Below are 16,285 nucleotides of genomic sequence, written 5' to 3'. Positions count from 1 at the left end.
CCATTTTGCTGTTACTCTTGCTTGCTCACTCGCTCGCTCCCTCCCTCCCTCCCTCGTCTGCTCGGCGGCTCAGTTCGCTTGCTCACCAGCAGCTTCGCTGGCAGCTCCTGTGCCGGCTCTTCTGTGGGCTCCCTCACTCGATCTTTGCCTCTGGCAAACGCCTCTGGCAAACGCCTCTGGCAAACGCCTCTGGCAAACGCCTTCGACAAACGCCTGCAGCAGATGACTTCGGTGAGCGCTTCAGCGAGTGCCTCCTGCAAATGCCTTCGGCAGGAGTGACGAGCACCCTCGGCAAGCTCTGTCAACAAAATTCTTTAGAAGGGAGCTTCTGCGAATTTCTTTCGACACTTCCTCCCGGCCTAAATGCTTCCGGCGGATCGAGGGAATGGAGGGGTAGTATGAGTCGATATCGAATATCGAGACGACTCTGGTCCCAGAGTCCAAGCTCGAGGGCTCTGGCAAGGCGAGGGGAGCTCGAGCCAATGGGACATTCAGGAGCGAACTCCACCGAGAGAGCCTTCGCGGCCTCCCATTCCGAAGTCTCTCTGGAGATGAATGTACTCCGTGGTCCAAAGAGGAGTTCCTTCCACTCTGCTCATCAATCTCTCTCGGATTCAGCGAACGTTCATTGAAAAAATTTCAGTATCTTGGCTGAATATCCCGATCGAATCATCCCGAGTCGCGTCCCCACCCCGAGTCGCGGGAAGCTCGATTTCGGGAAAAATGCGAGATTAAGAATATCATCCTCTGAGATGAGCTCCCAAGTAGCTCCGGGAATCGTAACAAATTCATATCGCAAGGCTATATCGATACGGTAGAGCCCCATATCATGATAGGAAGCCGTCACGGCTCCAACCTCCCCTGAGTAGTGCCTTGTAGCGCCTTGTAGCGCCTCCCGCCGAAAAAGAGATCGAAAAACGAAAGAGGTCCTCGTTCGGGAATTTTTCCCGCCGTTTGAAAACGAGAGGAGGGACCATGCTGTTCAGGCGAACCGTTTTGATTTCGGACGTATCGATTCCCTCTGTTTTATTCTGAGGAGGGACCGGACTTATGATGCATGGGTACAGTGTGGATGTGAATGAATGATGGAATGTTAGTTGAGCGTCGACTTTCTCCCAACAGGTGAAAATCTACCCCGTCGTAGCGCATTGAGCCGAAAGAGCGGCCGAGGAGGCTACAAACAACGGTCCACATGAGGAAGGTGATGTACCCCTCTGGTGCGTATAGATGCCCGGATTGCGGATATCAGGCTCAAAACAGGAAGTTGCTAGCGACTCACGTAGCCAAAGAACACACTGAGAACGCGCTCAAGTGTGACCTCTGCAACTTCATCACAAAATATCAAGTAAGTCTAGCGGACAGAACACTTCTTCTCAAACTCAGAACAGGGAGAGAGGAGCTGGAAAGGTTTCGGGAACTGATGCCGAAGTAGATATCTCGAGGTGTTCTACAGTTTCCTTCAGCAGTCGCTCGCAGAAAACGCCATTCATCGGCAAGCGGTCGATTTTCGACAAATAAGTTTAGGCGCGGGGAAGTTGGGAAGGAACTACCTAGCCAGGAGTCAGGACGCTCAGGGAACTGACGAATGAAGAAAGGAGAAGAGCGTCCCAGAATCAAATAGCGCGGAATCGACTCCTTGCCTCTCCCAATGCGAGCGAGCGAGATAGCTCCACCGTGCTGTGACATGGCAGCGACTCTCGGACGAAGGGTGTGACTCTTACGATGCGGCAGCAAACTCGCGGATCCATCTGAAGCCGATCGATAGGAAAATCGATGGTCGCCCTTCGGACAGAGGTCCTGACGGAGACCTGGGAAGCCATTCAAACGAATTGACGCTCGGACGGATTGATCGAAAGAGCGAACTCGAGGCGGCACCCATCCGCCGTTCCGCGCGGCGTAATACGACGCTCCTCCGGAGGAATGCCTGCTCCGTTACCTCTGAGCTCGAATGCGTAGATCTGAGGCTTTGGCCGAGGATTTTCGTGGAGGGAAAGCTCCCCAACGGTCCTGACTCTCGTGACGAGCTAGCCTGAAGGCAAGCAGCTTCGCAGGATGGCTCCATCGGGACAGGAACACATACACCAGCAGGTCGAGTGCCACGTCTTCGACGAGAGTCCTCTTTCGCTCCGCGCTTGTCGGTCGGTCGGTCGTTCGCCGGCTGGCTCGTTCGCTGGGTTGCTTGCTCGCTTGCTTGGTCGGTCGAACCGCCGGCCGGAGGTGGTTCGTTGAACCCTCGCTCAAGAGCTCTTGTCCGGATGCCGGGGTTCCCTCAGTCATCAGAAGTAGTTGGCAGTGGTGGCTGCCTTCGCCAGAAGGCAAGCGAAAGATCGAGTTGACGACGCCGACAACGAACCCAATGACGACATATGCCACAAGCAAACTAACCCACTAACCCCGCAGGCCAACTACTGGCGGCATCGAAAAACTCTCCACGGCGTGAACAGCATCAATCTTTGCGATCCGTGCAAGAGCCGTTTTCCCACCAAGGACGACCTCGTCGAGCACACCCGCCAGGAACACCCTGAACTCCTCGATGAGGTTTTGGAGAAAGTCTCGAGACCGGTTCAAAATGAAAGGTTCGCAAGCGGGACCTTGAATTTTCCTTCCTCCCAATTGCACTCAAATATCAACGTTCAGCTCGCTCGTCATCCGCCGTTCACCGAAGCACGTTGCACGTCAAGCCAGTCCTTTTTTTCTTTTTTTTCGTTTCTCGCCACGATTGGACTACGACTCTTCGAATTGGGTCAGAAACAGACGTTCTCGATGTGTATCCGTAATGAGTTCGCGACGTTCTTCCAAATAATTCCACGCAAGCTCGAGTTTCCACGTCCGGAATGATCGACGGCAGTTTTCGGTTTTCGTTCGACGACGGGTCCTTCGTTCGATCGCTTTCAGTTCATTCGATGTCGAGAGGGTAAGTTGTGGCCGTACGCGAAATTCGGAGGTCAAACGGGTCGTGGTGGTTCCTCGGGCGCATCGCGTCAGCCGTCATGGCCGGAATCGGTTCGAAAACACCGACTGACACTTTTTTCCCCTGACGCAAGTTTAGGAAGAAATTCCGAATTATCGTATCGCGTTTGTTTTCCGTGTATAGCCACGGAGTGAATCTATCTCACGGTTTGGAGAGGAGCTCGCGCCTCAATTCGGCGTCCAGCGAAACCTTCTCGGCACTCCGCTGAGTTTCGCCCTCATCCTCGGAGCTCTCGATCCGTCTCACGCTGTTTTCAGAAGTGAGGGATTTTCCTGGGGGAAGAAGAAAAGCGTCAAGGGAATCGGAGACCGATGTCGCGATGTTCACATCCTCGATTAGATCTCTAGTCCGATCCCAGAATGCTGTTTTTCCTTCATTATCTTCATTTTGAATTAGGTTCTGTGCTCCTAAGTTTCAGCTTAAGAAGTATCACGCATTCCTCATTTCGCAAGCAACGATATGGGTCCGTTTCGTGGTCGATTGCAGCGTTTGCGGAACGCCTGAAGAGAAGTGCGTTCGTCGATTTTAGTTGGTGCTTGCTCGTCGTCAAAGCGTTCGCTTTCCTCAAGCTGCGCTGGATCTTGGCGTCGCCTCCTTGTAGCAGTGAGTTGCTGCTGCTCTGGGACGGTCGCTGCAAGTGCGACTCTCTTCAGAGAACGCTTAGAAGGTCGACAATCTGACACGATTGCCTTGTGTCGACATTCTCTCTTTTTAGTTGGCCGACCGACAGGCTTGAACGGTCGGCTCGTCTGCTCGCTTTCTGTCGGCCGCTCGGCCGGCGATTGCAGTGCTCGTCACAGAACCTGCGGCTTTCCAAGGTCGATATCGTCGCTCACTTTGCCCGGCGTTTCCGTTGCAGGTTTGACGAGGCTGTGGCAGGATCTCCGCAGGACGAAGACGAGGTCGAAGAGGAACAAGCCCCGACTTCGTCGAGAGACACCCGCAAACGAAGAGTGAACTACAATCAGGACGAGCCCTCCATCGAGGCGTTGCTCGAGCAGGGTTTCTGTGAGGGAACGAGTACGTACGACCCAGTTTCGCTTTTGACAGTCAGAAATCTGCGCTCCCGATCGGCCCTGGATCGGACGGTCTCGTCTGGGGGGAAGAGGGCGAGGAGGGGGGAAATTTTCTACTCCGGGCTCTGATCGTTCATCGAGTGCCCCGAGCTCCCGGGAGGCGCCGAGACCCCGAGATATCCGGGCAGAGCTTGAGACCCCAAGTTTCTACGCGAGGATCGGGCTTCCGCACTCGCGGCATTCGGGTTCGGGTCGAGCACGCGTTCAAGTGCGAATTCACGTTTCAGAGGAACTCGACGCGGCCGAAACGAACGGACACATCAGCCTGAAGCAACAGCGGCGACTCCAGATACAGAGGTCACATCTCTGCAGAGATTGCGATTTCGTGACCAAAGAATCCCGCCAGTACCTAATCCACCGGTACGAATTGTTCTCCTGACCGAAATGTCGAACTCCAGGCTCGAGCGCTGGAATCCTCCCGTCGTTGGGTTCCTCGCTCAGAATTCTCGATTTTCAAATACGCCATCGACGTAGACGACGAGAACTCACTCGCTCTGGCTCTCGTCCACAGGAAAGAAGCTCACGGAGATCGTTTGACCATTTACGACTGCCCTTGGTGTGGGTACGCGTCGAAGCAACTTCAGAAGCTCCAACGGCACGCAGGCAGCTGCCACACGGACCAGGGTCTCAACGCCGAAGAGCTCCGTACCGTTCTCAAGAAAGTCGCTCAACAGTCTCACGAGGCCGCTCAGCTCGAGCGTGAGACCAACATCATCCGTCAGTACCTCCGTGAGTTTTAGGCAGCAATCACAATCAGCCGCTCTTCGAAACCCGTCCGCCTCGATCATGTCGTTGGTCGTTGTTCGTGGTGGTCGGTCGGTCGACGCGGTGCGCACGCATCTGCGCGCTGCTGCCATCGACTGCGCCAGCAGTGACTATTACACCTAACTGTTCCAACGCGGACCTCCCGACCGTCGCCGTATCGGTTGCCGTGTCGTATATACGGATAGCGGATGAATATCAAAGCTCGGGGCGGTCGGAGTTCTCCTCGCGACAGATTCTCTTATCGTTGAATTCGAAGGATCCTGCTATCGGATCCCTTGGGTATCGTTCCCGGAAATAAGATGGAGACGTTCCTCGTCGAACATTTCAAAGAGCCTCGGTGGCTCGATCGAACAACGAGGACGAGGCAGAAGCACTACGCGAAGAACGACCACCACATGACCGTGGCGCCACTTGTTTTTCAATCTCTCGAATGCATTCATTCGTCGGAGCTCTTCAGCATGGCTCCTCCTCTTGCTGCTTCGCGACGGCCAAGAGTTCTGCGGAAGTTGTCCGGCTTTAGTTTCGCTAGAATTTTCTTCGCATTGTTGTTGCCATCGTTCAGTCGCCGAGCGTTCCCAATGAGACCCTGGGCCCGGAGCTGGCATGCAAACTAAAGTTAGAGAGACGAGCCCTCTGAAAATCTGGGATCCTGTGATCGCTTGTGTTATTCCAGAGAAACATGGGAGCCCGAGCCTGAAGTTGGACCAGAAAGCTCTGGTGAAGACTGTCCGACTGCCGATATCTGTCTCTGACGCTGAGTCCTCACGTCCCTCGACCCCTGCCCTCGACAAAACGAAATCCTCGCCCGCGACCGCCGCATCTTCGAAAACTACCCCCTGCGCATCGTCGTCCCCCTCGAAAACCCTCAACCAGTGGTTCACCTGCAAGAAGTGTGCCTTCAAGGCACGCAGCAAGAAGGTCGTCGAAGACCACGAGCGGACCTCGCACACGATCGAGAGCGTCTCGAAAAGCGGCTTGCGCTTCAAATGCGACATCTGCGGCTTTAGCTGCGGGGACGTGCAGAAGTACCGTCAGCACGTGAAGTCGCACGCCAGCCGCGGCGGTAAGGACGAGGAGATTGTCCGAGACGACGAAGGCGACGACGACGACGACGTATCGAAGGAGGAACCTGGTCGTACGAAAACCTGTAACAAATGTGACTTCACTACAACCTACCGCTGGAGCTTCGACCGCCACGTCCGCCACCACAATCGTGAGTATTTTTCTTGCGATCGAGATCGCGGTAGGCTCGGAGGAGCCGGAGCCCTACGAGTTGAGGAACACACGTGTTTCTCCAATTAATTTTCGGAGTTCCTGTCGACTGTCCCATGTATATTCTCGGACAGCTCCACCGGATCATTCGCCGGAGCTATAAGGGATCGGTGATGGGATTCCCCTGTCGTATCATACCGCGAACCGGGAGCATCCAGAAGTCTCGAATCTCTTGGTTCTGAGACTCCATGGAAGGTTTCGGCGGAGTTGAGCGGCTCCTGCTCAATTTGATCTCCGCTCATGCTCGATCCGCGATACGGCTCCGAGTTCGTGAGTTCCCGCGATAAGTTCATTCGGGATTGTTTCTCCCTCGGTACGAAGCTCTCTCCCTGTAACGTTCGTTCCACCCCCTCTCCACCGAGGAGGCGAAACTCGAAATTTTGGGGAGAGAGGAGCGGAGATAATTCTGAAAATCCGGCATATCGAAGTCGGCGATTATCGCATCGTACCGAACGTGGGCTCCCCGTAACGGCGTCATTTTCCCTGAATCATTCCCTCTAAAGAGTCTTGCCTCTGTTTGTGTCTTCCAGCGCTGAACGGTCCTCTCCAATGTCCGCGTTGCGACTACAGCACTAATCAACTGGGATCGCTGAGGTTCCATCTGGGCAACCATCACAGCGGGTGTACGGCCGAAGATTGCGAAAAAACGCTTGAAAAAATGGCGGCGGCCAGCGTTAGTGGTGGCGGCGGCAGCAGCGGTAGCAAAGGGATGATGCAGTGCGCGGAAATCGAAGATTCAATGCCCGGCGAGATGGAGGGCTCAAGCATCGGCATAGACGAGAGCAGTCAGGACGAGGATGCGGTCACATGCGATCTGTGCGGAGCGTGCTTCCTCAACCAGGCCGACTTGCTCGAGCACAGCAAGCGGGAACACATCACGGAAATCGAAGCTGAACAGGCGCAAATGTTCCGGAGCGCCTCGCGGATGTCCGCGGAAACGTCGGCTTCCGAGGAAACATTGCAGAGACTTCAGAATAGGTTCGGATTGAGCATCACGCCGGTGGCGGTTGGCGGGTCAGCCTCAACGACTGAAACCAAGGAGCCCGTCGTGATCGAATTGGGCGACGGCAAATCCCTCAAACATCTCATTGAGGGGTAGGTGGTGGACGCAGGCCAGCATGCAAACCGTTTGTCGTTGAAACATCCTTAATTCAGTAACAATTGTCGATTGCGTCCTCTAGTCGTCGCTTGCTTTCGCTTTCGAACGCTGTTCGTGCTGCAATTCGTGTTTCGTTTCCCTCTCGTTCTCTTTGTGCGTAACCTAGTCCTCAATTGGCCTGCCCTATCCCAACAGTGGCCCGAGCCCTGGTGCGACAAGCACGAATAGCCTCCAACTAACGAGAGAAACAACTATGCTCCGTTCTGCATGGCGAGATTGCGCAACGACCCTGAGGGGAACCGACGAATCTTCGAATCGTCGTTGTTCAACTCGTTCTCGAACTTTCAGGGGAAATACAAATGGCTCAACATGCTCAAAACCTCCGTCGAGATCGGGGACCATTTTCAAATGTCGGTATTGCCCTTTCTCAACCAGAACCAAAACAGAATACCAGAAGCATGAAGCGATCCACAAGCCATTTGTATGTACTCTCTGTCCCTTCAAGACTGTCTGGAAAAGTAAGTCTAGCCGTCGGGAACGACTCCTCCTCGACGATACTCCTCGAATAATTTCATCGAGTCGGAGCTCTATATCGAATGTAGCATTCATGTATTTCCTTCTCCACCAGATGATCTCAGTAAGCACATGTCTAAGAGTCACGGAGAGCAGTACGAGGAAGATTCCCCCGCACCTCCAGCTCCTCCCGCCGTGTCCGAAGACAGTGGGAGTCAACAGACGGCTTCATCGACGGGTGGTGTACTTAGAAATCTTTTAAGCACACCCGACGTCAATCAGAAAGATTCCCTACTGTTCAAGACACTCCAAGGCGGAGACTCTCAGGCATCTCCTGAGAATGATTCACCAAGACAGAGTGAGTACCGTCGTGTCCCCGAACGCGTCGAGCAGATATTCGAGTCGGACCCTGAAGTAAAAGAAAAAAAAACGGTCGAATATCGCGAAGTCGCTTCGATGAATAACAATTTGCCTTTCCGCTCCTACAGCCTTCAATCAAGATGAGATCCAAAATCAGGCGCTGAAGCTACCAGCGAACGCCCATTACTTCTGTCCATACTGCGACTTTATGACGAAAACGGCTTCCCGCTTCCACATTCACTACATGCAGCATCTGAATGTACGACCGTTCGAGTGTTCGGTCTGCAGAATCAAGAGCAACTGGCTATGGGATATCAATAAACACATCCGGACTCGGGTCAGTCAGGGAGATACGACGCACCGGGGAGCAAAATGCGTTTGCATAAACGAAGCAGGTTTAAGAGACTACAACAAGTATAGATGCTTCATCAAAGAGGTAAGCGACGAGGTAAGCATGCTGATCGGTTAACCCTTGTGTATGTGGTTCGTCGGACTAATAATTACGCGTCAGTTCAAAATCAAGAATCGATCCTCGTCAAAAGCACAATCGGGCAGTGGAAACTAAAACTCGGCATGCGGATGTGAAGCTCGCGCTATCAGACCCGAAGAGTGGGATTACACGCTCTGACCGGATTTGATCCTCTCCCCTCCAGGGTCCGACTAACGGCGAACACATCGAGACATCCGACGATCATGGAGAGGCGGGTGTAATGGCATCTCAAGGCCAGGTACACCCTTCATATTCGTCGGCTGAGGTCCAGATGCAGGCCCTCGCAGCTGTCCAAGCTCGACAGCAGCAGGGAGGGCCTTCTGTTCCCGTTCAGCAGCAGCAGCAGAGTCAGTCGCAGGAAGATTCGCAAAACTACATGATACAGCAGCTGCAGAAGAAAGAAAGAGCTTCCGCGGGCGCTCTAAAATGCGGCCATTGCGACTACACCTGCGACCACAAAGACATCATGCTGGGTCATCTCGGTGCACACGCAGACGTACTTCCGTTCATCTGCAGCAAATGCGGCCTAGCCAACAAATGGCATCACACTGCCTGGATCCATCTGCAACAATTCCATCGCGAAGATCAGGTCACGCTGAAAGACATCCACCTGCAATTAGACTACACGCATAAAGGCGACGTGTTCGAGATGGATCCAAACGCGATTGTGAACCCGCAACTGACCGTAGCTCCGAACAACGAAGTCAGCCTTATCAGGCAGCTGAGATGCAGTCGTTGCCCTTACCATACTGTTCAGAAGTCCAATATGCAGCGACATCGCGAGGGGCATCAGCGAGCGCGTCCTGACCTCATGCGCTACAAATGTCCTTATTGCGATTTCTGGCAGGAGACAAGACGCGCTATCCAGCGGCATATGGCGCTTCATCCCGAGCACATAAAGCGAGGGACTCAGGGAGTTCTTGATACCGACAAGGCCAAGGAGCTCCTGCTTATCAACAACAACAACAACAATAATTCGCCCCCTGCAGAAGTCGTTTCCCCCGACGGAACCGGTCAATCGGAAGATGTGCCTCGCTTCAAATGCGACGCGTGTCCATACGTGACCACAGCAAACGCGCAATTCATCTACCACAAACAATTCCACAGGTGAGAAAGCGTCTCCCGTATCGACGGGGCGGACTCCTGCCCCCCCGCGCAGAAACTCGTCCGTTTTCCCATTGACGTAGTTTCGTCAATCGTTCCGGCGTCAAATCATTCACTCATCCGTTCCATATTATTCCGCAGATACAACCCAAAAGCCAAGTTCAAGTGTGACAAATGCAGCTACTGGGCCACTCACGCCCATTTGATTACTCAACACGCGAGGGTTCACAACGAAGGAACTCTTGACCAGAAGTTCCCCGAAGGGTCCTGGTTGCCACCAGCAGAAATTGCGGTAACCACAGAGGCGAGCGAATCGGATCGGATTCGAACGTTCCGTGTGATGAAGAACGGCGTGCTCATCAAAATGCACAAATGCCGTTACTGTCCTCTGATGAACCGACGCAAGGCCAATGTGCGCTACCATGAGTTACTGCATAGCGAAATGGCGTCCGGGAAGTATACCTGCCACCTATGCAGTTACAGGACCCAATCTCAGGGTGTTCTCGGCAATCACATGAAGATTCACGTTCCCGAAAAACGGAGAGGGGACTCTGGTGTCGAATTGGTCGAAGAGATCGACGAGCTTAACAGTTCGGACGACGAATCGAGTCCTCATCAATCCGCCGTTGGCTCACAGCAAGAATCGCGAGAAACTCGCCCCCAACCCAAAATCAAGTACAACTGCAGTGCAGTTGAGTCGGAACTCTTCAATTTGCTGCAGAGCCGACAGAACGGCGGAGCGATCGGGGACGATCAACCCGCGCAGTCTTCTCAGAAGCCCGGCTTCAGCCAGGCCTCGTCCTCGAACGGGTTGAGCAAAATTAGGAAACCAACGAAAGTAGCACCAGACCCCTACTTCAGACGGAGCGATGGACTCGTCACGTTCCAAAGCAAAGTGAGTCCCGCAGAGAGCCATGAACAAACATGAATATTAATATTATTATCATAGTTATTAATCATGATTATTATCATTATGATTGCTATCACTATCATTATGATCATTATTATCATGATCGAAATCACATTTCACTCTAGTTCCCTCGCAGTGATCTGCATGGGTTTCTCTCCGGGCTTTCCTCACCCATGATAAGAGCTCGAGTGGAGAAATTAACGGGGGAAATCGTCTCGTTCCGCAGGTGAACCTCCGCAAATGGATCGCGTGCCCAGAGTGTCCAGCGCTCTTTATGAACCCAACTGAATATAATCGCCATTTGGATCACCACCGATACGGAGATAAATTCCAGTGCTCACAGTGCAGCTACTCGATGAATAAATACGTTTTCGTGGCCCAGCACGAACAGGTCCACAGCGAAGACTACATGATCAAGAAGCTCGGCTATTGCCATCGTCCGACGACGGGTGCCGGCGACCAGAAATCCACGATAGTGAAGAATATCCCCACCAGCTTCCCGACACCTGCGATCGTTGCCTCAAGCCTCCAGAGCTCGCCTTCGAGTCAGTCGTCCTCAGGTCAAGTCTACAAGATCTCCCTCAAACCGCTGACACCGCAGAAAAGGCCCGGACCCCAAGTGGCCCTTTCTGATGAAGCGGCGGCGAATTTCGACAACGAAGAGTTCGCGGTCAGCATGCTAATCGCTGAACTCCACGAATCGAAAGCCGTATTCGAAGGATCGTGCTGCGGCACGTTCAAATGCTCGGTATGTCCGGCTGCTTTCAGCAACCAAGGCGTCCATCGATTCCATCAGAAGCTTCATAGCAGTCCGGCTAGACGGCTCAAATGTCACGTGTGCAGTTATAGCGTAGACGAATCGGGGAACATGATGGCGCACGCTCAACTTCATTATATCAAATTCGGAGGCGGCAACAAGCAGACCATGAAGCGGTGTCCGAAGTGTCCGGCGACCTTCACCAAGCAGAATTTCTACGAAGGCCACCTTTTGCGGCACGGGAGTGGGGAACGCTACAAGTGCGATTACTGTGATTTCGCGACAAACAAAAGCGACATAATCTCTCGGCACAGAGTGCTCCATCGTCAAGTGTCCGAAGACGTCGAATGCGGACTGGGCGAAGAGAATCTCGACGCCAACTCGCAGATCTCCGTCAGCACCCTGTTCCGTAACGCCTCCGTACCTCAGACTCTGGTCGAAGACGCCGCGCCGGTCAGTCTCGACGATGCGCTCAAGACCTCCGAGCAGAACAAAAGCGAGGAGGACAAGAAGATCTACGCGTGCATGGCATGCCCGTACACGTACGGCCGGAAGGACGGTATCGTGCACCATCTCAAACGGCACGTCGTACTCCAGCAGTTCGATTGTCCCCACTGCTCGTTCACGGTGAGCAACAGCGCCACTCTACGAGACCACGTGAAGACTCACTTCATCTGTCAGAAAATGAACAAACCGCAGGCGTTCTTGCACTACGACGAGATCAAGATCAAGCTGGACGGCGAGATCATCTTCGAGGACCGGGGCAAGAACGACGGCACCCGCTTCTACCCGGACAGCATACCCGAGTTCCGGGAGGAGGGTCCGGACCTGCTCGTCGAGTACATCGAGCCGGACGTCGTGAATACCGTGAATAATCTTGTGGACGGCGTTTGCGACGACAAGCGGAAGATGGAGCGTGAGGTGCCCAGCAGCTCGATATACGGCCCGATCGTTCGAAGAAGTTCATCCGCGAGAAGCTCTCAGGATGAACCACCTTCGAAACGGTCGAGAGCTTCGACGTTCACCGGCGGAGAATCTCCGAATTCCCAGAATTCCGGACCGGCGACTCCGCCATCGGCAACGGGGCACCTGCGCGGCTCGCCAGCCGCGTCACCTCCGCCTTGTTCCGAGTCCGCGAATCGAGAGCTTGACAACGTCACCGAGGAGCCGACAGACATCGAGTTCCAAGAGGAAACCGTCGGCATCAACGGTCCCGTGGGCACTGACGAGAATGGGGCGACCATCCGCCCAGACGATGATGAAGACCCAGATTGTGAAGCAGCAAACACCAAAGAGACAGCACATGTGAAAGCGTCCGAGTTCAAAGTTGACACAGTCGGTACCTTGGACAAACAAGCCGCGAAATCAAACGAACGCGAACCCGACGTCATCGATAAACTGGTCGAGGCGCTACAGCAGGTGCCCGAAACAATGGACGTCGATCCCATTCTGGAAGAGAACGGTCTGCACCACCTGACAAATGGGCATAATGGTATCGACGAATCCGATAGGGCGATTCGAAATGGCGATTCAGTCGAGGCTCAGGAAGAGAGGGACGCTAAAACCGTACTCAACACGATTGTAACTCACGTCGCACAATCGGTGCTGCACGTGTGAATTGGACTAATGCGATCGAGGTCCCAGCCGGGGCTGGAATCGATCTGTCCACGGCACAAGGATGAATAACGAGAAGAGTTCCTTTCTATCGAAGACAACTCATCGTCGATGTCGTCGCCGACAAGGGAAGCAAATACCAAGTCGTCAATAGATAGTTGCCGCAGTGTTGCGTGGCTCTAACACCGGAACTACTTAGTCAAAACGCAATGCGAGAACCCTCCATCGACGTTTCCGGCGGAACCAGTTTTGATGATAGATAATAACTTAATATGCCGCCCATCGGGGATGGGACGGCCGATTCGCTGAATGAGGTCCGAGCTCCGCATCTAGGGGTTCAGGAATATTTTTCTTATTTAACGAACAGGACGATGGATTCGTTGAGGAAGGAAGGATCGTAGCTAGAGAATGGTAGTCACGACGATTTTTGTCGGACTCTACTGTGAATAGTCTTCGCGCGGTCGGAAGTCGTCTATTGAATATGTCAAGCTCACCGACCACGGTGAGACGCGAGCGTGTAACGATGGTCATGTATCGATTAAGAAATTGCTTTCGTACAGAATGACGCGAAAAATTCGTCACGTAGAAACATAGCTATCGAGGTAAGAAAAAATATACATATATGATCACAGATAAGAGTGTGCGAGATCCCTAGGTATTTGTATATAAGCTGAGGAAGGAAAATCTCGAACTATAATAAATATTGAACTGCAACTACACCGCGAATGTCTCCATAGTCGAAATCGCTCTCATCGCGGTGTTAACCGCTCCGCTTATTCCGGGACTCCAGGGAAGCTCGAAGACCCTCCGGGGAAAGTTTAGACAGGAGAGGAGGAAGGGGGGCTCAGGGAGGCATCGTCATTTTCCAACATCAGTTCATCCTTCGTTCGGAGCCAGCGCGAGTTTCTGGCTTCGAGCGAGCTTTATTTTTCTTGACGAACTTGCAAACAAATCTCTGTTCGGAATATAATCGTATGATATCATGACACTCGGAGGAATATATCAACAACAATCGACCCCTCAAAAATAATTGTCATCGTTGCTCGGGTAGATCGCCGTATATGTCTTCTCGATGATGATTTTCAGCAGAATGAGACAGATTGAAAGGATGAAGACGCTCTTGAAGCCAAGCGCCCACACGGCGACCATTAAACCTATCGCGCTGTAGACCACTGACTTCTTCGCGAATGGTCGCAGATGGAGCCGCGGAGGCAGCCGGACCTCGAGGTGTTGGCGCTCGGAAGCGAAGTCGCGTTTCTTTTCTATTTGAATGTACGACGCGGGCGGCAATAAAATACAATTGAAGATCATTACGAGCAGGAAGGCCCCCCATTCGCTATGCTGACGATAATACATATTTCTTATGTGTGACTTGAAATTATCGTTCAATCGATCTGAGAATTGATCTAGATACGGTAGGAGGAACTCGAACTCGTTATCACGCGGGGGTTGCTTTTCAGGAATACCGCGATACCTCTCGTCCAAGCGTTTTCTCCGCAATGACATGTTCAGCGTCGACTCGTCCATAGCTTCTTCCATCATCCCGTCGAGTTCGAGCGGAGTCACGTCGGGAATTTCGATTCGGAATATACGAGCGAGATTCGTGACCGAGCTCTTGAGATGCTCCAGGGTCTTAGTGTCGAGCGACGGCACGACCTGTGGGGTGTGAGCAAATTAATTTCGTCACATGGGACCTCTATGCGTTCCCTCGAACGCGACGCCAAGGGCTTCGTGTATCACAACGGCAACGGTTTTCTTCTAAGGGAGCGATAATTAAATAATCAACTCACGGCGACGATTCCGAGGACACTATCCCAGAGTCTGGCCCAGAGCCCCTTCTCTCGCATGGTTCTCTCCAAGTTCGCGATGCGACCTTCGTATCGACTTTGTCCCAGTCGCAGGCCGCGGATCAATTCTCTGGCGAGATCCCTCCATCTCGTACTCTGCAGGTCTGAAAATTCGACACCCGGCTCCTCGAGCTCCGCAAGTGCCTGGCGGACCGCATGCGGAGTTTCGCGTTCGAGGATGGTGGCGATCAGCATCGGCTGACTGAACACCTGCAAGATTCATGTGTCATCACGACGATTACGACTTAACAGATTGAAGAAGACCCGAGTTCCCGCGAAGCTTGAACCATCGAATCCACCGGAGACATGGGTACCCGTAGAATTGACCTCTCTCGAAGCTCGTCTCGACACCGCAGCCTCCGTGGGTATTGGACTGACCTTCGAAATTCTATTGATGAGGATCACGTTCGCCGGCAACGTCAAATCCAGCACAGCTATCCGCTCAATCGTGTGCAGCATCAGTTGAGTGTAGAAAAGGAGATGCTCGTCGATGAACGAGAGGTAACGATCCCGGATCTCTTCACCGAATTCTTGTGCGGCTTCGTTGGCTGCGTAACGCCATGGCTGAATGAACGTCAACCACGTCTCAAGGGGTAGTCTATAACTGCTGTCTAAAGGCCACGTCGCTAGCGAAGTTTTCAAGCATTTGTACAATCGTCGCCGAAGTTGCAGGTGGCTATTGGTTTCGAAGTACTTTACAGAATGTAGTTTCTTGAAGAGAGTTCTTAAAGCTCTTTGCAGCTGCTGGTTTTCGCCGATTCGAGCGTGGGAGAACCAGAACTCAGAGACGATGTTCATCAGTGTGATAGCCTTATTGTTCGAGTTCAAGATCGACGCATGGCTGAAGGTCATGTTCGTCTTGGAGGCGTCCCTTCGCAGGAGACAATGATGGCCCTGGCCGACGAGTCTACCGCACGGATGGTGACGGTTGCCGCTATTGTCCAGCACGCTGTGATTCAGGGTGCATTGCTCGTCGACATTGAGGAAATGCGAGAGATAATAGCCGAATAAGGAGAAATATACAACGATGGGCCAATTGTTGATGTCCATCCTGAGTTCCGCCGCTTTCTTCTCGAGTACGTGGCCTACCAGCAAGAATAGGAAGTACTCGACGGCGTTCAGCTGCAAGTACTGATTGTCGAGGGATGTCTTCTGATGAATGAAATGTGACGCGTTGTTGTGTACCAAGAAGTCAACGAGACCTGGGGGAAGTCTGTTGATGGCGAATAAAATTCGTGGCGTTGCAACCTCTGTGGTGAGTTTCTCCGCGAGCTGGAAGACGGGTCCCTGTGGACTCAACAGGTTCAGGAGACACTGATATTCGATCGGCGATGAATTCCGATCGACGCTGCAGAGGTTTGTCTGGAAGAGGTTGTCCACCATATGACTGAAGTACATCTGGAGCTCCGCCGCACTGTGCATGTTCAGGTGTCTGCGAAGGAATGAGAATGGAAAGTCAGACCGGTTGGAGCTCGTCTTGAGCCACTGGAGCGTCTGCTTGCCGAAC

At 53.0% G+C, this 16,285-nt stretch overlaps 1 protein-coding gene across 1 annotated transcript; it reads left to right on the top strand.

Moving 5' to 3' along the window:
- The first annotated feature begins 1,192 nt into the window (after positions 1–1,192).
- On the top strand, positions 1,193–15,789 carry LOC108864937 (uncharacterized). Its single transcript, XM_018641453.2, has 14 exons — positions 1,193–1,345; positions 2,401–2,576; positions 3,831–3,991; positions 4,275–4,407; positions 4,559–4,776; positions 5,486–6,025; positions 6,615–7,179; positions 7,532–7,701; positions 7,812–8,054; positions 8,185–8,492; positions 8,710–9,653; positions 9,792–10,545; positions 10,787–12,898; positions 15,520–15,789. Exons 1-14 carry the CDS (start codon positions 1,193–1,195, stop codon positions 15,787–15,789), a joined length of 6,747 nt encoding a protein of 2,248 aa, XP_018496969.2.
- Positions 15,790–16,285: the final 496 nt, after the last annotated feature.

This window comes from Galendromus occidentalis, unplaced genomic scaffold (assembly GCF_000255335.2).
Source record: "Galendromus occidentalis unplaced genomic scaffold, Mocc_1.1 scf7180000075756, whole genome shotgun sequence".
NCBI lineage: Eukaryota > Metazoa > Arthropoda > Arachnida > Mesostigmata > Phytoseiidae > Galendromus > Galendromus occidentalis.
This window is presented reverse-complemented; position numbering and strand designations above follow the sequence as displayed.

Excerpts from the sequence above, each read along its gene's own strand:
- LOC108864937 (XM_018641453.2), top strand. The coding sequence starts at position 1,193 with ATGAGGAAGGTGATGTACCCCTCTGGTGCGTATAGATGCCCGGATTGC. Across the intron at positions 9,654-9,791 it reads TACCACAAACAATTCCACAG|ATACAACCCAAAAGCCAAGT; the intron begins GTGAGAAAGCGT and ends ATTATTCCGCAG. Across the intron at positions 10,546-10,786 it reads TCGTCACGTTCCAAAGCAAA|GTGAACCTCCGCAAATGGAT; the intron begins GTGAGTCCCGCA and ends CTCGTTCCGCAG.